General features: G+C 46.9%; 1 protein-coding gene across 17 annotated transcripts in view; it reads left to right on the top strand.

Moving 5' to 3' along the window:
• The window catches only part of KIF1B (kinesin family member 1B), a 109,882-nt gene that overhangs the window by 30,339 nt on the left and 53,980 nt on the right, over nt 1-25,563 (top strand). For all 17 annotated transcript variants that reach the window (XM_061566245.1, XM_061566258.1, XM_061566252.1 and 14 more), the window contains 3 exons: nt 22,747-22,823; nt 23,147-23,326; nt 23,926-23,991. In XM_061566245.1, the coding sequence (XP_061422229.1) occupies nt 22,747-22,823; nt 23,147-23,326; nt 23,926-23,991 (323 nt within the window). The remainder of the gene's footprint in view (nt 1-22,746; nt 22,824-23,146; nt 23,327-23,925; nt 23,992-25,563) is intronic.

Below are 25,563 nucleotides of genomic sequence, written 5' to 3'. Positions count from 1 at the left end.
GTGTATTCTTCATTATAAAGCCTACGTGTTAAACTGTGTATTCTCACATCCAATACTGTTAAGAGGTTTAATAACTTCAACGTCGGTACACATTTGTCAGCCAGTGATTCACACTCGTGATAGAGATGCAAGTCATCGCCTGTTGGAATAAATCAAGGACACTTTTTGTTTGAGAGCTTAAAGGTGGCGGCTGCAGAGAGCAACTGTTTGTTTTCTGCTGGTGACATTTTGTTGTGTTCGTGTCACATTTTGGGAAAACGCTCTGATGGCCGCTTGCAGCTTTGCACGCCACGCAACCGTGGGGTTTGTGACAGTCTCACCGAGCAAGCGAGCTCGATCGATTTTATTCTCTCTGCCGGTGGCTACGTGGCCGTAAAGCATCCGTCCGTCTACTCTCTGCACTCTCTCCGTGCCGCCGCCCCCTTCCCCGACCCCATCGCCCCCTAGCCCTGAGCTCGTCCAGCGATGGATGCGAGGCTTTAAGCGCTGCAGTAAATCGCCCGTTAGCTCGGCTCCTACGCGACGACGGCACCCGCGGGCAGATGCGCCGACTCGCTCCCCCGCCGACGAGGGAGAGGAGGGCGGTCGTGGTGAGGCGGGCACAGTGGCAAAAAGTGAAAGTGAGCCAGGAGCCGAGGATATAAATAAATAAGGCGCTGCATAAACAAAGCCCTCTGTTGGGAGGAAGAGCCCTTGATTGTGCCCGATGGGCGTTTGATTGCGTTCGCCCAGCCAGAAACAGCTGACCGTGGCGCCGCGTGTCGCCCGCTCCCATGCGGCGTCGCGGCCCCAGCAGCTTGCTGGTCCCGCAGCGGGGAGAGATAGTGCAGCTTCCCTTCATAAAGCTGCAATGGAGACCGACATCGTAGCCTCTTCATTGCTTTGTGTTGCCATTTATACTGCCTTTATGTGTAAAAAATACATTGTGTGATGTAGCTAAACATATACGTCTCTACACTATGGGAACTTCATTTGCCAGTAAAAATATGATAATTGTTTTTTTACCCTTCTATCTGGCAACAAAACGGACACCTTTTTACAAGGAGTCTTTTGGCGTCATCTGGTCCAACCCATGTGAGACTAGGCTCTAAGGAAAGCTGTCTCGGGTGTGAACCAATCAACTTCAAGGACAGTGCACATTATCAGAGTTATGTCTTTTGTTTGTATTATGACTGCAGGTATTGCGGTCTATGCAAACATGACTCCTTGTAAAAAGGTGTCAGTTTTGTTGCCAGATAGAAGGGTAAAAAAACAATTATCATATACGTGTCTCTGTTGAATCTTTTCATTTCTTGAACTGTTAAAAGTAGTTGTCCCAAGGATAGACTCACCCCAACATTGTAATATGGAATTTTCAGCAATGGCTCAAAGCTGTAAATTGGAAATGAGCACTGCACCAATGCTCATTTGAGGGGGAAACGACTTAAAACTATAAGGGCTCTCTTATTATCCCACCTGCATCGGCCCAGTCGTGCGTGCCCGTATCTGTCACGCGTTGCTGCCCTCCTTTGCTCCCGATGTAGGAAATGTAAAATCTTTTCCCCTGTTAAACCTTACTGTATTTCTCCTATGTGTGTCCTTCCATGCTACCCGTAGCAGCTGCTACAGCTGGTTAATTAAAGCCCGGAACAGCAGGAGGTTTAGAGGCTACTCGTTCGTGCCTTCCACTTCCCGTGTGTATTTTTGTAATGAATGAATTCGAGTCTGGACGTCTCCATGGTGAATTGAGTGTTGGCATCCTGCACATCTGTCTGTGCCCTCGAGGCCCTGGCACACTGGGGCAGTATGAGAGGAAGCAGTCTTTACTAGCAACACATTTACTCTGAGAGCTGCTATGGCATATTGTGCTGAAGCACCATCGAATGGTGGAGTTTTGTTTACAAAATAAAATAAAAATGTTCCGGCATCTATTGTTGGTGAAGGTTGCTGGTGTGATAGTTGCCGTTGGTGGATATTCCACGTTTCTTTTTTTCCAAAAAGTATTTTATTAGCAAAACGATATTCCACATTTCTATGGTTAGGTCAGTCTGCACTGTTGATCTCTCACAAATTGGCACCTATTTAATTTAACCCGGATGAAGAATGTTGGCGATAATGATGGGCCGAGTCAACACCCTGACCTAGATTTGAACTTTACAATATTCCGATAATTAAGTCTGGAGTTCTGACCATATCACTACCAGGCCAGATCAGTTTGTAAAGTCCTGGGTTAAAGTGCGCGCGCTGGCATTCACGCGGTAATGTAAAACGCAACTGGGGATGAGACGGTCCGAATAGCGGCACGGCGGCACGCCTGGCGCTCGTTAACGCGCGCGATGCCACCGGGAGGGCCCCTCGCTCGCCGTCATCGACCGAGCTCCGCAGACGCTGCCGGTCACGGGCACCTCCCGTTGCCATTTTACGCGATGCACACCGCTTGCCCTCAACCCTCAAGATTGGCACTCACGAAGGGGGGACGCTCTCACCGCACCTGCTGGTTATTCTATCACATTTATATACAATGATCTCTTATTGTGACATGAATCTATAATGTCATCATACTCTGCCTATGACTACAATGGTGATTTGTCATATGGTGGGACTGATTCCTACCACTAGAATGTGGACTTTCCAAACACTGGCTTTTTGACATTAGTGCAGATATGCTCTTTCTCATATTCCTTGGACTCATAAAATATAATACTCCGACCTTGGTGGATACAGAATAATGATTTTCCGCGCTCGGTGCAGTGATTAAAAATAGTTGGAGAACAGCGCAGCGTTCGAGCATTGAAATAATAATATCGGCAGAGATGTGCATGGACTGCTGTGCCGTCAAGGTGCTGTGTTGGTATTCGTTTATGTAGGGACTGTGGTTGGATGAACCTGCGACTGCCGCTGGCACCCGTACAGGAATGTTCGTTCACATGCCGGTTGGATCCGATAGGCCAGCTACGTCGCCGCCAACGCGCAGCAGCATGCTGGCTTGCCCCAGCAGCAGCCTGCGAGATGACCCCATTATCCAGAAATCCTTGTTCTTCCTCTTGCCCGTCGGTGCCATCCACGTGGGAAGTCCTCATGAGTCCACGTGATTCACAAAAACAAAAACAGCACATGCACACAGGTGCCTCTGTGGTGCATCCTGTAACTGAGCGTTTCTGAGAAGTAAACATAGAATCAAGCGAAATATTATGTTTCCCTGCCCACGCGGTGCGGTGGTGACGGTGCCCAGAGTGTCATGTCTCTAAAGGCGTGCGTGCGTGCGCGCGCGCGCGCGCAAGTCCCACGGGAGCCCCTGAGCCCACAAACGAGCGGACGGGCTGCGCAATTATGCATGAGCTTAAACGCGCGCACGCGTTCAATCACTCGGCGTGCATGCGTGGCGTGGCCGTTGCGCACGCCGATGGGCGGCAGTGCAATGCCGACGTTGGTGACTAATCGTTTTTTTATTTCGGTGACGAGCGCTGGCGTCAGAGCGACTGTGTGCCGGTGCATCCAGTCCGTGTGTGCGTCACAGCGCCAGCGCTCCGTGCGTTCCCCCATTAATGATTGCCCGACCGTTGCCGCCCCCACACGACTCGATTGTTTTAACAAAGTTAAAAACGAAATTTGCATTGACGCAGGATTCTGTTCTTCTAAGAATGAACAGTATGTGCGTGAATTAAAATAATACATGCTCGGCCTTGCAAACAAAGCAAAACAATTAATCTGAAATGTCATCTTGAATATTGTTAGCATGGACAGATTGTTTCATATTTACAGCCAATTATCCTCCGAATACATTACAGGTACATTTTCCATTAAAATCTGAAGGGCCCATTGTTACCGTGTGGTTGCACTTAAGGTTATTAAAACAACTTAGCAGTAAATTTTCTTCGGATGTTGAAAAATCAACCCACACATACCGTGTTGCAAATCAATCGGCCGAGTGATTTGTAATGTATTCATGAAATGCAAATGCATTTGTGCACAGAGCAGCCAGCAGGATTTTCCTCACTGGGATTGGCTTGCAATGCAAAGCGATGCGGAGCGATGATGGCGAGCGATGCGGAGCGATACGCAGCGCTCTGCCCCGCTGCCCCTCACTCCCCCACTGTTCTTCTCCATCTTCTGCCTCTCCATGAAAAGATAGTGTTGCTGGGTGACTCGCAGCGGTGTCCACGTCGAGCCGTGCCCGCCTCCCCTCGCTCCCCTTGCTCCCCTCGCTCCCCTCGCTCCCCTCGCTCCCCCACGGCTCCCTCCCTCTCCACTTCCTCTTCACCTTTATCCAGTGATCGATAATCGAGGCTGTTCTGGAAGGCGAGGCTGCTGCACTCTGCTCTGCATGTGTCATGCCTCCGGGCCCTTCCCGAGGTCGGCTTGAATTATAAATTGTGTTCGTGGTAATAATGACTACTTTCCTTTGTTTCGCTCTTTTCAATGTGTTGAGATTCCCATTTAGATTTGATTCAAACTCAAATTATATTGTCTTATGTGCAACGCATGGATAATTTGCATCTTTTATCAGTGGGCGGTCATGAAATATGCGTAAATTACATAACGGGCGCCACCAACACAAACAAACCTTTCTGTGGTGCATAAGCGGTCGGAAGTAGATTCCCATGTAACGTTCCAGAACATCATAGATGTGCACATCTATGCAGAAGCAACTTGTCGAATTCACTGGGGAAGTCTTTAAATACTGTGCATGATATTTAGATTAATTATGTTTTGTGTTAGACATCATGATAGGTCTGCACTGGGCATAAAATGCTTTTGTTTCTGCAAGAAAGCCACTTCATGATTCCTGTGCCCTTACAAGCATTATATGACTTATGATAACCTGCATCTTTGAACTGCCTGAAATGTAATTTCGAAATTGTGGAGCCACCCAACACGGGTGTCGGCATGGTTGAGCTGGTGCGATTGGGGGGGGGAGGCGTGCGCTGGGAGACCGAGGGCGTTTGATCGCTCCGTGTGATGCATCGCTCAGAGAGTGTGGTACCAGCGTCAGAGGGCCCGTCTCACGCGCCCACACCCGCCCCACTTTCCCTCCAATGTTTGCGCCGCCCGAACCCGCTCTGCTAAACCCTGCGAAGAGATGGACATAAAAAACGATCCTTTAACACACTCGGCTGTGATGAAAAAAAAGAATCGACTTCACCTTTCCGGAAATAATACAGGAGGTGTTAATATGTTCAAATGCCAAATAGGCACAAAATTGCCTCTTGCAAGGGCAGCCTGGATTCCTGTATCTAATCTGCACAACTGAGAAAAGCCAGCAGAAGTTGCATTAGTTATTATTGTGTGTGGTTATTGAATGATTTTTTGTCTCTCTTATACATCCTAAAAACAAAGTTGAATCAATAGGGAAAAAATTAAAATCTTTTGAGTGAAGATGGAAACGTTGAGCAGCGGTGCAGAGAGATGCCGCCATGTCGCCAATAGCAGCGGCGCTGTCTCCATGCCGCGTGCGAGGCAGGCCCCAGTGAAGTCCTGCACCGTGCACGCACCGCTTATGCCTTACAGAATTGGCTTGTGACATTCCGAAATTTCAGTTGTGTTTCTACACCTTTCATTGCTTACATGTATATTTTCATAATTTAAAATACACTGTATATAGCATTGCAAGCTGCAAGTGGCAAATAATTTTGTTCTCCATTGAAACAATGGGATTTTGTTTGGAAGACAGATGCTGGGGGCGTTCCTAAGCTCGATATTTCCTTGTGCGGACTGAATTCAGAGCATACAAAACTTTCCCAAATAATTGCCTTGGTTGTTATTGAATTCAAAATCATTTCACAACGGAGGCTAAAATGATGTCATTCGCAGAAGGGCCCACTGTTGTCCACTGGCGTCATGTTCCGAATTCGAGAAATTACCTGCAAATGACTTAATTGGGAAAATGAGAGCAATTGTCTCGCCCACTCCTTTGAATAACTTGCCAGGACTCTGCTTGTTTACCTGAGCTTCCCTGGGTAAACAAGCATCGTAAAAAATAATAATAATAGCACAACTTACACTTGGGATTCATAATGAAGGTACATGTAGGTGGCCACATCTGTAAGTGCTGTAAGAAAAATGTGGTTCGGGTTGTGTGCAGGGTGGCTTGCAGTGACTGAAGGAATGTTCAGAATGGAAAGTGTGGGGCTGTGTTTACAGCCCTGGCAACTGCTGCTGCAGCTCCGCGTGGAATTTGTGCACTCTACTTTAGAGGCACAGCTCCACTCGATAGGTAGATCCCGGCCTGCCTCTCATGACACAACATCATCGTTCACGTCACTGTGGAGAATATCAGTCGTGTCGTGTCGTTCTGGAGGAGCCACAGGGCAATGGGAAGTACAGCTTACTGTTCACATCATCATCTAGGGATTGAACTCAGGTCGTTGGGATCACAGCACTGTGTGCCATCCACCGTGACACCTCTCCCCACGTGGTTACACACACAGACTCTCATTCCCTGCTCCGCGCCTGTTAGGATCAGGACAGAATTTACTTCTGTGTTCTAGGCGAGATCAGTACGTACTCTTCTGTGCCGCGCAAGCAGACCAGAATTACAAATGTCTCCTATCGCAAGCTGCGATTTTTAGGCCCTGTTTACAATGTGCAGCACACGTCGCCTGATTGATCCCTCAGGAAAAGCAGACGGCGGCCGCATAAATTCTCCTCCAGATGTCGACCAGAAATCTAAAATAATGCCCCACACGAGAAGAGAGCGGGGCACGCCGTGCGTTGTGTTTCAGCGAGACTTTGTGCTGGGGGAATCGACACCTTGGCCCCTTTGTCAGCACTACCATCGGGCGGTAGAGAAATACGTTCATGGAAAACCGTTTTATTTCCTTGTGAAAACATACGGCGACGCTCCAGCCCCGGGGTTTAATTCTCCATTATGGTATCGGATACAAGAGGCTCCTCGGCTGACCTCGTTGAGTCCATTAACGTTCCTCAGCCTTCGGCACTCATTCCGTTTCCGTGGCAACCCCGGAGCCACGCCATTGGCCCTTCCCTCTCCCCTTCTTATGGTTTCCATGGCGACAGGAGCTCTGACCACATGCAGTGGATGGCCCAGTCCATGCACAATTAAGCTCACTAGCTTTGATTTTGATACATATTTAATCGTATTTCGCTTGGCTCAAACTCACACACGGACGTGCGGGAGGCGTTCGTTCACGAGAGACGTTCAAATGGGCATGGGCCCAGATGGCTCCCGGAGGCCTCTGTCCCAACCAGAGTGATGAACGCAGCATGCTCAAGGCTCTTTCTGCTCCTTGCGAATTCCAGCAATGCAGATGAAATGTGATGTGAAATTAAGACCGGGGCAGAGGGCTCCTTCCGTCTGGATGAATCCAAGCAGCTGCATTGCAAAAGGTGGGGGGCGGGTGAGTGATGGGGGGTAGGTGAGGGGGGAGGGGGGCCTGTTGGGGTAGCGCAGCGTGTCCATGGAGCCGGTGGGCGAGAGTCGTGCCCGTCAAAGAAAACACACTGCGATGAGGTTTCATCTAACGAGGAGCACGAGGGCTTTGCAAGCACATGCATGCCTCATGCCTGATCGCGTGACGTGCGCGACGATGTGCGGATGAGTTCCTAGCGCCGCCGCACGCCTTCACCTCTCGCCACTGACTTGTGCCAGGCCACCGGCCCCTGTGCAGATCACCTGGGAGCCAGCGGCTTGTTGCACGTCGTATATTTGGGTGACCCAATGTGTGGCCTGAGCAAGTGTCCCTTGTTTTTATTATTTTCTCAATTACAAACAATGACCAGTACGGTAAGAAGGTCGATGGCCTAGATGTCTGTATTTTGAGTGGCCTTCCCCTGTATGTATGGGCTTTTTTTCAGGTTTCCTCACATACGTCAAATAACTCAAAGGAATTTCACCTTAAAAAATCTATCCCCCTAACCAGGCCTATTTGGTAAAGCAGATACATATGTTTTACTGCATCATTGTTTATCCTAGATTTGGAATCGCGATAGTCGCAGCACATTGTTTACCGTCGAATAATTTATCCCATTCATTAAACACGACTTTTGGATAATGAGTATTTTTTAGACCTAAAATTATGCTCTGTTGTCTACTCGCTTGCCAAACTCAAATCACACTCTTTGTTAAAAACTGCGTGGCGCTGCATTGTTAACGGCGCGGTTCATTAACCCCGACCCGTGCGTAGCTCCTGCTGTCCTGCTTCCCCGCCTGCCGCCGTGTCCGCCTGCCTTCCATTTTGTTTTGTTGTGCAGCGCTGCAGCGGTGGTGGCGGCGGCGCTCCGTGTTTGGAATCTGGCGAGGCGCGCGTCGAGGAGGAGGATGGTGGCCCTTCTCGTCCCCGCTATATATAGTCATGCGTGCGGGGCCAGTGCACACGGCTAATTATGACACCGCGGGGGAGGATGCATTCTCCGCGAGCCGCTGGCTGCCGCGCGGGATTATTCCTCGTGACGAGCTCCCCCTTTACTGTACCCTCAGGTGCACCGTGGCCGTCACCGCCACGGTCGCCAACAACAACAACAGCACTGTTGTTGAGCACAAGGCAAAAAACCCAAAACGCCACGCGGCCAACAACAAACGGCGCTGTCAAATTTGTCATGGATAAGAGTCGGCACGTTCCCTGAATTGAGCAATTCCAAAGTGGTTGAGCAGTGTGATCGCAGAAGCAGAGAGATAGGTGTTGTAACGTACTGTGTGGTGAGTGGGTGGGTGTGTGCGTGTGTTATTGTGACCTGTGTGGTGGATGAACGGTATGGACATGATGAAACAGTCTGGTGTAGGCTCTTATTGTTTGACATCAGAATTGGGAAGCATGGCACTTTTCTCTTTGTGTTTTTGTTGGTCTGGTGTTTTTGACTCCTGTCAAGTTGCTCTCCCTGTCTGGGGTTGATTCAGACCCTCATCCTTTGAGGGTTTTTGGTTAAGTCGAGTACCACTGTCGTTGTGCTCGTGGAGTTGCTGGCCTCCATTTCAGGAATTATGTGGAATGTCCGTCACTGGATCAGTGCTGTCGAGGAGAACTAAGATTGAGAGTGACCCACAATACGAGTAGGGAAGGAGGTAATTTGATTATTTTTGTTACTGGTAAGGGGTGATGTCCGTACGTGTTACACCAAATTTTGTCATTTGCAGGTCATTTTTCAGCATTGCCATATTTGGCCAACAGCAGATACATTGTTTTTGTTTCCCTATGGGAGAAAACCAGAGATACCGAAGGATACCCACACAGAAAGGCACCCGAGTCAGGAATTGAACCCAGACTCCTTTCGCTGTGAGGCACGAGTGTTAATACTGCGCCAGCCTGCCGCCGACACGCAGTAGAGAAGCTTCATTAGAATTGCCTTGGCGGAAGCCAAATTGTACTGGGTCGTGCAGACCACAACTGTTTAAAAATCAGGTCGTGAGATTGGATGCACGTTTGCAAGGATGTTGGGAATTAAAATTGTTTTCCCAAGTTGGAATAACTCGGAAAAGAGAAACAATAGTGTCTTGCTGTATTTTTGTATGTAATTGCCTCCATTCACGGAGTTTGTTATTCTTCATTCCTTCATTGGGCATCTTCACGCAGGGCCACAGAATGTGTGTACAAGAAGGTTTGTGGCATGTCTGTCACCTCGCCTTTTACCCACAAATCCTCACTTGTTTCTTTGCACCTTGGGGCGGATGCAGAATGGGTTTGAACCACATAGTCAACTGAAGTTAAAACTATAGAAATAACATGACGGGGTGGAGGGGCACATCCATACCTCTCCATCTCTCCTCTCCTGTCTCTCTACTGTTCTTTTTTAACCCGCATGGCACCTAAACATGCTTCCCATGAGGGGCTAAGTTTAAAATGGATAGAAGCGCCACGCGAGGCATTTCTCCTGCCTTGGGCACCGGCCACAAGCGGACGCCTGCCCAGAACGTGGCGGTTTCATGTGCAGAGCGGCGGCGGCGCCGGCGCAGGCCGCGTGGCCTGGCACAGCTACAAGGTGCTCCTGATAGCCGCTGAGACGAGCGGTTTCCTGCTCTCCCATAGCGCGGCCGCGTTATGGGAGAGCCGTGGCCTTCGCGCCTGGCGCCAGCTGACATCTCACGGCACGCTGGGCCCTCCTCGCGCTCCGTGTCGAGCAGGATTTCCTGCCATGGGTCATGTGATATGCGGGGTGGGAGTCGCCATTTCCTAGCATGGCCGCTCTTGAGGTTCAAAACCTTATCTGTACACATGATAAAGTACATAATTCATGAATTTTCTAACGTCTAAACTTACATCAATACATGTGGTGCTTTACGTACAATATATGCCACACTTTCCATTTATCGCATGTTTTTGAATCAAACGGACTATTTAAATTCCGATAAATTTTTAAACGCTCAAATGAAGCCATGGTAACAATCTCCGGTTGCAATGACTGCCTGGAGAAAGTGGACGGTCGATAACTGGAAATATCGTAATCCCAGCACGGAGCACACGGAGAGATGCGTCACGACCCTATCGCTCAGCTCCCAAGGCTTTTAGCCAATCAATTCATCTGGAATCTCACACAGGCACACGCTCACTTAATGCAGTTTATTTTAACACGGTTACTGAACAAATGCCCCAAATGTCAAGCGGTCAGCAACAAACAGCAATGTCTTGTCTTATCTTGATTTTGTTAGTGCCATTATTTGAAGGCACTTAATTTAACAATTGGATACCACGTTTCACTTACAACTGTGCCAAACATCTTCAGGGCACCATCCATGAAGTTGGACTTTCCCTCAATCATTGTTTCATATTCATCAGACTGCCATTTAATAGCACATGCCATGTATTTAAAGACACAAGTTCCATACGTTTATATTGTAGCTGCCTCTGGCTCATGCCGTGTCACAGGTTTGTCCTGGCGAACGACCGGTGTCGTTTTCGGAAGCCATATGACCGACCGCTCCTGATGGGCCCTTTCACACGTTTGCCTGCTGGCTCATGCCGGTGGTGGGAGTTCATCATATTGATGCACGCCATAAGTCTCGCGTGTCCGCTTACTCAGCCACGTCTGGTGAAACGTTGCAGCGGTCACGATGCCGAAGAAACTCCCGTCGGTGTGCGCTGTGTGCCGCACCATGAACTTTGAACCCTGTACAGAGGGCCCCACGGTGTTTCAAGAGCCGCTCCAAATGCTTGGAGGCACTGATTTAGCGAGCACGAGATTCGTCTTGGCTGTAAAATTTTACAAACGCTCCCCATCGACCTGGGACTGGGTCACCCTGAGCTGCGAACAGCATGTGGCGTATTTCACTCACTAAACGGGGTGGCTTGCCGCGCGGCCGTGCCCTCCGCCTCCCTCCCTCCTCTCAGCGCCAATTGTTTTGGTTGGGTGCTGGGAGATGGCGTTAAACCAGTGATCCCTGGATGGCAAGTCCATTGTGCTCACCATCATAGCAGCATCCGATTATCATTTAACATTGCTATATAAAAAAATTTTGAATTTAATATTTAAACAATAAATGTATTTGTTTATGTATGCAGGAAAGACTCGAGACCTTTTCAGGAGGGCTCTGCATTTGAATGTATTTCCATTGAGTATTTACACAGTTAATGGGAGTCCCCAGAAAAACCCATGCTGAAGAGGGTATACCTTAGGAAGATACGCACAGACATTTTCCGAACTCACTTGCTGTACTGCCCCCCTCCTTCCCAATCAGCAACACATTTTAACGTGATTATGCAGGCAGCTAAAAAGAGTGGGTTGCTCACAGACCACGTGTGCCTTGAAATGTCACACTGCGATGTTCGTCATGACAATGAGTGTGCGGCTGGCTCAGCGGGCCGCGCGAGCAGCTGCTTGTGAGTTGCACGCAACGTGGCGGCGGCGTAGACTTAAATATAGACGGGGACGGCGTGTGCCTCGCTCGCCGCTCTGTTTGTTAAGTGGCGACCCCTTCCACGGCTTGGCTGTTATTGGGGCGGTGACACAGCCCAGTGTCGGCGCATTCGCCGCTTGTTGCGGAGGTTTGCGGTTCGGACTCGGCAGGCCGCCCTGGGTAATACTGCAGTGCATATTATGGTGAATACTGCGGTGCGTATTAACCTTAAAATACTGCGTGATGTCTTGATTCACACTAGATGTTAGAGATTCTCTGACGTTATTTGAAACGAGGGGGACATTGTGTGCTGGTGTTTTGGTCCAAGTTTGCTAAATTCTACAAATTACACAGCAAGTTACTCAATTGGGATTACACACAGCATCTTCAGTTTACGGACCTGAACGAGTGGTCACATTTTCACATTGCTATGGCAGGGGCGAGTGTCTCCATATGACAACCGCCGGTGACTTCCCGACAAAGTGGTGCCTATTTTATTGGCCCTGGAGAGACGATGGGCCGAGTTAACCCCCCCAACCAGGATTTGAATTTGCGATCTTGCGATTGTGAGCTGTTAGCTCCACTGCTGAGCCACCTGGCTGGGTTCACGATTCTACTGAGCAAATATTTTTTTATATTTGTTTAGCTTAATTGTCTCTCAGGCTTAATGTGATAATATCCTTTATTGACCTGGTTTACACCTCAGAGAAAGACGCCGCTGCATCGGTCAACTTAACTCACTTGATACACACACACGAGTGTGTATGTGTGTGTGTATATACAGTCTATATATTTTACTGCTTCCATTTTCTCTTGTCCTTGAAATGTATTGGCTGTATCACCCCGGGATTACTTTCTGTGTAGACTTACTGCACAGGGGCAAGGAGGGACGCGCACGTGGGAGTGCTTGCTTGAAGATTTAAAAAACCTTGTGGGTGAACATCGGCTAAAGGTGAATGTCTCTGTAACGCGACCCCGCCGCACTGACAGGGGCAGGGAAGGCCAACAGTCCAATAGCTCCACGCGGCAGGCCGCACATTCCCGGGAAATTGAGGGACGCTGTACGTCCCGGGAAGACAACACTGCAGTCCGCCCCATCGATCACACGACTCGCTGATCAACCCATTTATTTAGTGTTGCTGCTTCTGCTGCACAGCAACAAGGCATTGTTTCAGTGTCACGAGAGTGGCATTCAATTGCTTCCTGCTCATTTCCTGCCACCCTGGTTTATTTATCACTCGAGCCTATAATCAGCAGATTTGTTATCTAAAAATAAATCCGAAATAAATGCCCATCTTGCTGCTTAAAAACAAGCTAGCCCATGAACCACTCTCAATTAGAATCATTCGTGCATTTCGTATTTGCACCATTCATAATGCAAGGCTATCATCACGAAGGAAGCCACTGTATTTCACAGACATGGGCTGCAGTAGTTTTGCAGTAGGCGGCAACGCTGTTATGTGTTTTTCAATTGCGTCGTTTACTGGTACTTTTTTAGATTTTGGAAACGTTTTATCTTGTCCCCGGCGCACGATTGCCCACGCGTTTTGAATAAAGTCACGGGATTTTTATTGTCCACTGAGAAGCAGACGCCGCTTACGTAGTATTAATCAGGGGGGCCTGCCAGTTTTGGACCACGAATTCCTGCAACAAATGGCGAACGCTCCACCGCTGGGCCATGTCACCTCCCCATCGGAAATGCAATGGAGTGGACGAAAAGACGAGGCCGCTCTGATGGTACGCCATACTCGTGCGGCCACAGACTCGGGTGGAAGCATTGGGCCAGATCTCTGGCACCTGGGTATCGTGAGGCCCATTCAGCAGCACAGCCTGGCTGTGGGAATGGAGAGTGTGATTTTCCACTGCTAACGCTCATGTGCAGGGATGGGGCTCCGTGCCCGGAATGTCCGGGTGTGAGAGGGAGTGCGAGAGGGAGCGGGGGAGAAGGGACAGCGTCTGCACAAAGTAATTCCCTACAGCGACAGCAGCGTTCGTCTGTTACCTTGGCCGTTTAAACACGACACTTCTTTACGTGGCACGTGACTCCCTCGTGAGATGATTATATATTTACAAAGAGGATGGAACTAAATTTGAAAAGAAGCTTGGTGAGAAAGGAGGAAGAGAGACCCGTGGATAAGAGAACATATGCAAGATTACATTATTTACAAAGTCAGCGGGCTCTGGCAGAATACACTGCGAAAAGCAAGGATGATAGCCGGTGGTCGAGACTCGATGGAGTGGCAGCCAATGCAGGGAACACCAAATAATCTCCACCACAGAGAGGCTTCCTGCAGGTCCTGGATGGATTCTTACATCACAAGACTGTGGGAGATGGGGCTTGTAGAGTCCTTCATCCAGCAGCAGATAGAGCGTGGCTGCAGATTATTCAACTCAAAAGATCAAAGTATTTTTGGCTTAAACGAACGTAGGGCATGGCTCGTATTAATTGGTTGCTCTGAGTCGGTGATGGAAATTTTACATTAATATGGCAGGTACCTTTTTCTCCAGATAACGACCATGATTGACTTCCAACAAAGTAGTCGTCATTGTTAGTTTAGTGGTTAAGATTGAAATGCATTGATGGGTATATACATAATTAGTGATCACAGTATTGTGATTCAGAATTTTGATTTGGGCCTCATTGATCTGGCCAAAGTACTCTCCAGCTCACCGTTGGGTGAGCTGAAACAATGATAATTGGTGCGTTTAAACGCTCGTATACATAGGAGCCGTCCATAAATTACGTCACGCACCTAGTGGGGGGGGGGGGGGTGTCAGACATTTGTGACGATGTGTGACGAAGGGGGGGGGGGGAGTTGGAGAAATGTGACGTCACATCAAAATGCGCAACTTTACATAAATATAGAATTGTTATAACAACACTAATTTTGATTAATTTTCATTATTAACTATTTGATTATTTTAAGTTACTAAGGTCACCTTCTATTTATTCCATGAAGGAGCATTTTGCTTCTCCATGAGAGAATGGAGAAGCATACATTTTGTACATTTTTTTAAATGATTGTTAGTAAACATTTTGATTCTAATGATTCTACCAGGGCTTTCCATTTTGTGGAATGAATATGTGATTGTTATAATTGTACTCTCCATTTTGCTTCGTTTTACTACATAGTTTCAAGTATTTTTTAAAGTTAATTTTCATATTTTATAATTATAAGATCATTTTAATATAATATTCTGAACATCTGCAGTTTTAGTTAGACGTTGAATATTTTCAAGTTAATTTTATGCTAAATTTAAGCTTTTCAACGCCTCTTTTTTAATACGTGTTTTCTCCTACAACATCAAAGTGCAGCGCCACATTAAATACGCACTACAATGACAATCGTTTAAAGCGATTTGAAGCATGTTTTATTTTCAAAATGGAAATATGGTTGGGGGGGGGGCAGAGCTTTGTGACGTCACATTTGAGGTGGGGTCTGACCTTTTGTGACGTCGTGTGACGGGGGGGGTCAAAAATCGGCCAAAATCGCGTGATGTAATTTATGGATGGCCCCATAGCACGTAAATTAGTTTGTTGGGTGATGGGAAGGTTTTGCCACACATTTTGAACCGTGTTTATGATGCGTGTCTACATCATCATCATCGGAGGCAATACCTTCGAGTCTGTGGGGCTGCTGTTGCCTGCGCAGGCCTTGCTTGGCGACGCTGTTGGCGGGATTTGAGGATTGTGTTGGCTCCGGGAGTATCTGTTTGAAGTTGAGAGGCTATTAATAACCCAAAGCAGCTGTGTGTGCTCCGGCTCGCGCAACGCCGGCAGCAGCCGGGTGCAGACCTGAGAGCTGACTCCTTTGAAAACGAATCCATCTTTGAAGTGAACGGGGCACTGTCATCAGAAACGATTGAAATCGTGTTGCTTTGTCCCCCTGTGCATGCGCTTCCAAATCGCACAAAGCCTCTCGTTGGTAAAGAGCGGATTTAAAAATCGTCGCCACTCAGCAGCAATTTCTTTCTGGCTTTTGTTTTCGTTTCCACGCGGTCACGTCGCACGGTCAAATGCCCGCACGAAAGCCCTGGGAATGTAAATGGACTCGGCACCGAGGACCCCGGCTTGTGATTGCTCGTGTGGTTGCACGGGTAGCGCTGAGTGCTCTCGAGTTGATTGTACAGTAGTACTCTGCTCTGTTATGATTATAGGACACGGTGAATGTGGTGGGGACGCCTCATTTGTTGTGATTAATGTGATACTTGTTTACACAGGAGAGCTTCACGGAGTCTTACCACTCTTTTTCATCAGGGTTCTGGTACGTTTTCCCAGTAGGGGGCAATGACCGCTCCGTGTAATCCAAATTGAGTACAGTCAGTTGCCATGTCAAGTATCAAATTTGGACCATGACGCCGGCACACAATGTCCGATTCTTCTTGAATGACATGAAGTGTTCTTTAGTCCGCATTGTTCAGCAGATGGGCGTGTATTGTATACTTAATCATTTTCAGGAAATATCTCACATTTAATAACTTGTTTCAAATAGTTTGATTGGGAAACACTGAGCAATGATCGCCCCCTCCTACAAAAACTTTTCAGGGCCCTCCTGAAAACGAGTCTAGGGACTTGGCGAAGTTTTTGTGGATAAATAAGTTTAAGGGGCCGTCCATAAATGACGTCACGCGATTTTGGACGATTTTTGACCCCCTTCCCCTCGTCACACGGCGTCACAAAAAGTCAGACCCCCCCTCAAATATGACGTCAAAGCCCTGCCCCCCCCAAAACCATATTTCCATTTTGAAAATAAAACATGCTTCAAATCGTTTTCAACTATTGTCATTGTAGTGCGTATTTAATGTGGCGCTGTACTTTGATGTTGTAGGAGAAAACACGTATTAAAAAGGAGGCGTTGGAAAGCTTAAATTTAGCATAAAATTCACTTGAAAATATTCAACGTCTAAGTAATTATAACTATAAAAAATACTTTAAACTTCGTATTAGAACGAAGCAATATGGAGAGTACAATTATAACAATCACATATTCATTCCACAGAATGGAAAGCCCTGGTAGAATCATTAGAATCTAAATGTTGAATAACAATCATTAAAAAAATGTTCAAAATGTAAGCTTCTTCATTCTCCCATGGAGAAGCAAAATGCTCCTTAATGGAATAAATAAAAGGTGACCTTAGTCAATTTAAATAATCAAATAGTTAATAATGATAATTGATCAAAATGAGTGTTATAACAATTCTATTTTCATTTAAAGTTGCGTATTTTGATGTGACGTTACATTTCTCAAACGCCCCCCCCACCTCGTCACAAATGTCTGACCCCCCCCCTAGGTACGTGACGTCATTTATGGATGGCCCCTAACAATAAAAATAAACATTGGAACAAAATAATAACGTGCAGCACGGTTGGCTACGTTCCGTGCGAAAGAAGTTCAACGTACTTGCAAGTGAGCGTCCGTGTGTCCCACGAAGGGTCAAGTGGCTCTGATTGCTTTTGTTGGGTTTTGTGAAGTGAAAGTTTTAATCAATCAATCTAGGGCACTGCTTATGTAGGTGCTGCGTGGGGCCATTGTTAATGCTGCCACTCTTCTGCAAGCACAAGGAGTAAATACATGAATTATGCATTATTTTACTCACACAATCACACGTATGTGCGCAATTTATATATTCGGCAATCTAAAGGCTTGTAAACGAGCACTACTGGATATAACAAATACAAAGATTCCCTGTGTAGCCTACAACGACTGGTAGGGCAGGGGCTGTTAGTGAGCACCTATTAAGGCTGTCATTTTCCTCGATGGGGTGGTGTGGCTAGTACCATACCCAACCGCCTTTGTCTCCCCAGTGCTGATGTTTGCACACTTTTCATTTGAGGCTTGGTCGATGTAGGGGAGTTACAGGACGGGTTCAGATATCCCGTGCCACTGATGATAAAAGCAAGGTCGGCAATCAAACTCATGTGTGCTGCTTTCATTATTTAGTGTGCTAACCACTGTGCCACTGCTCTCCACATTGTGTACAATGAACACGTGCACTCACGTGTGTGTACATATATGAACCTTATGGCGGGACCCTGGGGTCCCATAAGCCCCCGGCTCTCGCATAAACATTACATTATAATGTAAACACAAACTTTGCTCTTTTTCACCAATGGGTTTGAAGGATGGTGGCAAGTGTTGTATTGTTAAACTATGGCTTTAAAACTGAACTATTTACCTGCAGTACCTCTATTTAAATACATTTTTGAAAAAATAATTTACACCCCTCAATCATCGTGTTTCTCAGTGTGGATTTGTTAACACACTTTGTAAACAGTACATACAATCGGACGAATTGGCATGTTCTGTTTACGTGACAACCCTTACTAGTTGGCTGTGCTGGTGGTGGTGGATTTAACGACACATTTATATATTTACGCGATCTAACCCAAAAAAAACCTCATGGATGTTTTTAATATTGCACAAGTAGAGAACCCGTCGCTCTGCAATAGACAATAACAGCAATCATGTTCGTACTCTTTTCAAAATGCTGTCCTCAGCACTGAAAGTAATATGCTTTTAAATGTAATAATACAATGCCAATATAATATGTATTGTGACGGATTTGTTTATAATCTCTGTGGTTTAAAGAATATTCTGACAAAATAATTACATTAATTGGAGCACAAATTGAAAAGTTAGAGCAATTTCATGTAGACCATGTGGTCAGTCTTCTGTATTTATTACTCCTGGCTTGTCGGTGTCACCATCTATTTTATGTCTTCTGAACTTCTTCCATCGTTTCACTTCAACAATTATTTGTTCCCCAGAAAATCCCATTTTGCCAGCTTCCCAGCAATTGTTGGGGTGGAGAGGGAGCGCAGCCAGCCAGGAAACTCGAGGCATATGATAAATGTTTAAAAGTAGTTTGTATATTCTTCGGTCTTTCGGTAAAGTCACGTAGATAGGTTCAAAGAAAATAACAAAAATAACAAATAACTACGACGTTTCGATCGCAACAAGCAATCGGCACCAGGAGAAAAGCTGCTGAGGCAGTCTGTTTTAAAGGTTTGAAATGTGTGTAGCCCAAGGGTCATAAACGAAGTGGGCGGGGCTAGTGATGTTAAAGTGAGAAATTAGCATGTCAATGTAAGATCGCAGAGTCACTGCCATTTAACCTGTTAATGTAAAACACCACAGCCAGTTATGACTTAAACTGGTTAATAACGTCCTTCCAATGATTGCTCAGTTTGTACCCATCTTCTCGGTTGAAATTGTGTCTGTCGAAATGTATGGATGGCTTCATGAACGAATCTTTGTTGATAGCCAGTGGGCTTGCAAAGTACCTTCGTCTTAGAGAAATCAATTTCGCGTGAGCCCACCGCATTAAAACAATGATCAGCCACAGCCGAGGTATTGGTCCTACCGTGTTTCAGATTTGCGTTATGTTCACGAACACGGCCCGAGACGTGTCGCTTAGTTTCCCCAATGTAACTACTGCCGCAGACACAGCTTAGTTTATTGCATGTCAGGGATCACATCCTGAACAGATGGGATCAGATCACGAATCTTTTTTCTCCTGATGACGACTGATGACGATTGCTTGTGTTGTGATCGAAACGTCGTAGTTTTTTGTTATTTTTTATATTTTCTTTGAACCTATCTACGTGACTTTACCGAAAGACCCAAGAATATGAATTCCTGCAGTCACGAAAGCTTTAAGTCAAAAAGTAATATGCTTTTACTCAGTTTTTTATTGTGCTGTGCTGGTGTTTATCACCTGTAAGAGAGCCTAGAAGTCTCTCTTTCAGGCTCATGTCCACTCGCATTGCGTGTCACCCTGTGCCGAACACAGACAACTGCCATTGGGGGTCCCCCTCGGCTAAATAAATAAACTACAGCTGGGCATTGGAATGCTTGAGCTGAGATGTAAGGATGCTTTGAGATACTGGAGTATCTAAGTTCCGAATAAATGACAATTCTTATCTCCTTTTTCCTCAATGGACTTTCACCTGATTAAACATTAAGGGTATGAATGAATTCAATGTTTACGAGGTTCAGGGAAGGCACCGTTGGGAAACCACCTCACGCAGGGAGTGCCCGCAACCTTTGTTCCTCAGTGGCGACATCACCCTGCCTGCCAGGCACTGTGCTGAGCTCGAGTGGAGGCCCAGGCTGGGATCGGACACCAACGTCCATCTGTTACGCACGTGCAGGGATGGAATCCGAGTGGTTGGGATTGTAGCAGTGTGAACAATTTCACCACCTCTGCACACAATAGTCGCTATTTGCCACCAAGTGGCGATAAACGTCACCACAGCGCTTGCACTTTTAAGTCCTAATGTGAAGTGTGGGAGGCTTGCTGCTCACAGGAGGTTACAGGACAGACCCAGGTGTTATGTTGCTGGCTGATTGAGATTACAGGCACACGTTTTGCGGATAATGATATTGGTCTCGGAAAATTAAATACTCTAAATAAATACGTAAATAATACATCACTTTCTCGTATCACATTCTCTCCTAATCAGCAAGTTGGTGACGAACGAGGGAATGCACAGCTCCTGTGCGCACGCCCACTCCCCCCTCTCTCGCGGCAATCGGCACGAGTGGTGCTGCTGCTGCTGGCGCTGCAGCCAGAGCTCGGCCAATGAGGGCGAAGGTGCACATGATGGAAATCGAACACTTTGGAGAGAGACTATTAAATATAAAATAGTAACATTCCAAATTCATTGATATCAGCAGTACATGAAACCTACTTTAAAACAATTCATAATCAACGTTTTTGGGTCGCGAAAGCCTACGTGTTAAACTACTTTAAAGCAAATGAAATTTATTTTGTGCGACATTTGGGTGTAGTTTTCACTAAATGTTATTTTTAAATATCTCACAAGGATGATCGCTGTGTGTACGCGTCACGACCGTGTCTGCTGGGCTGCCTCGTGCGCACGCGTTTCCCTGCTAGCGAACACAGCAGCAGCTTTGAGCACAAGGGCCCATAGGGCCAAAAGGCCAAGCGGCCAGCAACAAACAGTACCGTAAGAGTTGTCATAGATAAGAGTGAACATGTTCCTTGAATTGAGCGAGGTTATTCTTGTCAAAACTTGGGAAAGAGGTGTTGGGAGGGAATTCCAAAGAGGAGCAGTGCGAGAGAAGAAGCAGAAAGAGAAGTGTTGTGAAGTGCAATTAGGTGACTGAGTGAGTGGGTAAGTGGCGAATTTGTTATTGTGACCTGCAGTGTGGTGGTCGAACACAGTCCAGATGAGACGAGACAGTGGCTGGTAGAGCAAGTCCTCAACATGGGTGGAGGAATTTCAACAATTGATGTGCACAGGAAGCGAGTCAATCGGCGTCGTCACGTCAACGCTGCAAAGCGCAGGCTGCCGTGACAGGGTCCTGCTGGTGGCTCCCAGCTGGAGCACGCCGTGTTTAATGCGCGCTGCGCGTGGCGTGCCTCGTGCACCCGAGCAGGGACGTTCGTCGAGGCTTCTCCTTTGTGCTCCGTGACAACTATGGGACGCCGAGCGCTTGACCTTCTTGATGACATGATGGCTTTTCCAATATTTATGACCCCGTTTGGATTGTAAAAATAAAATTGCAGCACCAGAATGTGTTGCTGGTGTTGCCCTGGCTTCTGTGAATGTTGGGAATGGCTGATATAAATGGATTCTAAATTTACGTCTCCTGGGTCAAACAATTTAACATACTTTTTATTTGCTTTAAATTCGTTGAATTCTCATATGTCATTGCCACGCAACTCCTCACAAAAAAAATGCGAACCATCTATGATGGTTCGCATCACTATTGAGAACTTTCTGCTGAACCGTGCGCTGCAGAGGTCAAGGTGTTTGTGGTATTCCTGTGCCTACAAACCGATCATCTTGTATATTGCCTTGCCTGTAAACATCTAGCAGTTCACCAGCATTGGTTCAAGCAAGCCTGACTGCCGATTACACACGGAATGTCCAGACCGGGACAGTTTGCGCGCGTTGAACCAGCTCCGCTTAAATTATGCACTTCCAGAAGGCCGTGCGGCTGCTGAGATGTGCAAAAAAGCGCTTTTGTATTAATGGGGTGGCACGGATATGTGAAGGATGTGTATTGTCTGTTTAGTGATTTGATCAGCATGTATGTTACGTGGCCAGCTTGATGGTTATTGATGCGAGATTCTGGCATTGTCACTGCGCTGGTTTGGAAGTGAACGTATCGAGATTTCCCCAGCATTTAATCGAAGCCACCTGCACCACCGCAATTCTTCCGATGGGCCCCGTAGCCATTCGGTGGTGCAGAGAGCTTCTGAACGCCTCTCAACTCGATTGGCTTTGGTGGATGCACGCAGCGTTCTGGCAGCGCGGCTCCGTGCGTGGCTTCGTGAGCGAGTGCGTTTGGTGTGAAAATTAGAGATGAGGAACAAACATCAAACGGTCTTGTCAAAATGAGGTCTTGCTGCCACGTTAAGGCCATGTTTACCCAAAGTAAATAGCGGCGCTTACAGTATGAGGGGCAGCTGTGGGGCGTGTGCTCGTTGCTCAATGCCATCTGTTGTGTGCCACGTAAAGGCCCTGGGATATGTTTCCAACTGTAATAGCAGTGGATGTGACACCTGATCAAAACTAATCTTTGTGTTTGTGTACACATCCTTCCTGCAAGGCGTGTTTACTTACGGGTTTGCTCATATCAGGGAATCAGTGTGAATAATAGTGTATGCGCAGCACTTTTTTTATATGTGGCTGTGAAAGCCGAACAAAATTGCTGGGTTATTAATGCGTTCCGCGATGTGCAATTAGCTCAGCAGGGACTGCTGTGAGGCAAGATAGGGGGTGGAATTGCTGTGCATTTTCGGAATTTCTTGAAGTGGATTTACAAAAACACCCTTTAACACAAACAACGTACGGGGAAGACGACTTTGGTTGTTTGTTTATTCTGCTCAGACGTAAAATAATGGTTGCTCGACGAGTTGGCGATGTCAGCATGTGGAGATGATGATGATGATGGGAATGACGTCGCTGTTGTGTTAAATGTTGTTTTGTTTTGTCTCGTTTACAGCCATTCTCAATCCCAAGCAGCCCAAAGAGCCACCAAAGACTTTCAGCTTCGACTACTCGTACTGGTCTCACACCACGGTGTGTTCCTCCGCATGCCTCTTCTCATCATAATCACAATGTGGTATTTGCGCGGTTAAAATGGCGCAGTGCTGTCGCGAAGGCGCTACGGTTCACAGGCCTATATAATCTGGCAGTAGGGGAGCAATGTTGCTGCCACTGGGGGTGCCCTTTCAAATGTTAAGTAAGATGGGATGCAAGTTGCTTCTCGCATGCGACGCAGCAGTGTAAAGGGGGGCGGCTGCATCAAATGCAAATCGCTGCTGTTACTGTGATGATGATTGTGTTGTTTGCCGTGCCGTTCCCTCTCCACGTGTGATGCACGCCGGGCTCTCTCTACGCAGCCGGACGACTCGCACTTCGCGTCGCAGGAGCAGGTGTACAATGACATCGGGGAGGAGATGTTGGAGCATGCCTTCGAGGGGTACAATGTGTGCATCTTCGCATATGGGCAGACGGGCGCCGGGAAGTCCTACACCATGATGGGCAAGCAGGAGAAGGGGCAGGAGGGCATCATCCCGCAGGTGAGGCCTCGCTGCAAGCTGTGACACTTGCCCTTCGTCAACGCAACGGCAGGGTTAACGGCCTAGTGATTACACTGAATGCGGCCTTAACACGAACAGTTTCACAGCCGATATTATCGTCCGTAAATTATTTTTTGCGTTGGACCGCGTAAAGATCTGACCAAATTTGTGTATTTTAAGATGCCTATGCCACCTAACAAATAAAATGTTTGGTTATGGGAGGAAACCAGAGAATTCTGAGGAAACCCATACATAACTGGGGGAGAGAATACAAACTCCATACAAATACAAAGGCAAAGCTCCCCTGAGTAGTCCCTAACAGGGTGCCGAGGCAAGTGCTGTTAGCAGGTTGTCGCAGCGCCTATGAAAGCCAGCACGGCACACGAGGTGATGGGTGGCCAGTGCCACGCCCATTCACACATTCACTAAACACATTCATATGCTCAAATACTCGCATACTCACACTCTGCATAAAACAGGAGAACATACAAAGTCCACATAAAAATGCGCCCGAGTCGGGAATTGAACCCAGATCCTTCTTGTTGTGAGGCACGAGTGCCACCACTGCGCCACCACGCTGCATTGTCTCTCGTGTGCAGCTCTGTGAAGACCTCTTCCTCCGCATTAACGACAATGGGAACACGGACATGGCCTACTCTGTGGAGGTGAGCACAGCGCCCCCCCCCTACCCCCACCCCTACCCCTTGTGCCACCCATCCCACCATGCCGCGCTCAGCAGTCGCACCTGTGCAGGTGAGGCTCATAGCTGCCAGATTAGCTCATTGCTCTGAGCTGCAGCTGACAGCTGGGATTCACCCGCAGGCCAACCGCATCTTTGCCTCGTGAGGTCGCAGGAACGATAGCGTGAAGCAATAAACACTGAGTCCCGCATACCAGACGCACGAGACGTCAAGAGTTAGATCGTTACTTACGTGAAGTGCTTCTCCTTTCTGTTTATTTTTACTTTTTTATCCAGGAAAACCTGACCGAGTCGCAAGACTAATTTTTAGCAGAGTCCTGCCAAGTTTTTGCAGTTGAGGATTAATTTTCTGTTTGTAATCCCAATTGAGGAATTTTCAGGTATTTTTTTCAGTCTTGGGAGGTTTTGGGCAATACCTGTTGCATTGTATGATTTTAGTTATGGGAGAAAACCAGAGGAAACTCGTACAGAACACTGGGAGAACATACAGACTCAAAAGCGAAAAGGCACCCATGTTGAAAATCGAACCCAGGCACTTTTTACCGTGAGGCAAGAGTGTTGCTACTGCACCACCCTGCCAGCCTTATATGTCATTAATTTGGTGTTTCTTTCGGCTGAGTGGCACGACGCTGTTTTTTTATATTTCCATTCGTTGGGAAAAAACAATAGAGGGATTTCAATGAATGCTGACAAAACGATGTGAAATGATTCTAGATTTGAAGCTTTCGTGACTGCAAGGATTCATACTCTTAGGTTTTTTCGGTAAAGTCAGGTAGGTAAAAAATTATAATTGAAATTAATAAAAATAAAATAAAAATCACGATGTTTCGGAGGCAACACAAGCTTCCGTCTTCAGGTGGAACCGCCACAGCACGATTACAGCAATCGTGAAGGCAGAAGCTTTTGTTGCCTCCGAAACGTCGTGATTTTTATTTTATTTTTATTAATTTTAATTTTTTACCTACGTGACTTTACCGAAAAAACCTAAGAGGATGTGAAATGAAACGCGAGCACTGAGCTCGTAAACACTGGGCGGGCTCAAGCATCGACTAAAGTGGACTTTTGCACTCGTGATACAGGTATCCATTATATTTGAAAATCGATGATTTACCAATTAATTTAATGGTATGCAAATGTGCCTTTAGGGTTATGCAGTGAACTAGACAGAACAATCAAGGCAGAACAATTTGACGGCAACTATAAACAAGACGGCATCAACGAGATATTGCGTGATTCGAAGTGCGGTATGGGCCAGCGGTAGCTCGTTCCTGCTTGTCGCAGCAGATTGTAGTATGAAATCGGCAGGCCACTCTGGCTAATACTGTGGTGTTGTAGTAACCATAAAATATTACGTGCAGTCCGCTTCACGGTGGACGTTAAAGATCCCGTGACGTCTTTCAAAGAAGAATAGGCCATTGCGTGCCAGCGTTGTGGCCTAAATTGACCAAATTGGAAAAGTTACAAATTACTTCATTGGGAAACGCATAGTAATTATGACCCGCCTTTTAATTTTTTTTACCAGGACCCTCCTGAAAAG

This window comes from Lethenteron reissneri, chromosome 36 (genome assembly GCF_015708825.2).
Source record: "Lethenteron reissneri isolate LAM-NWPU_2019-01 chromosome 36, ASM1570882v1, whole genome shotgun sequence".
NCBI lineage: Eukaryota > Metazoa > Chordata > Hyperoartia > Petromyzontiformes > Petromyzontidae > Lethenteron > Lethenteron reissneri.
The sequence above is the reverse complement of the archived record's forward strand: the minus strand, read 5'-3'. Positions and strand labels throughout refer to the sequence as shown.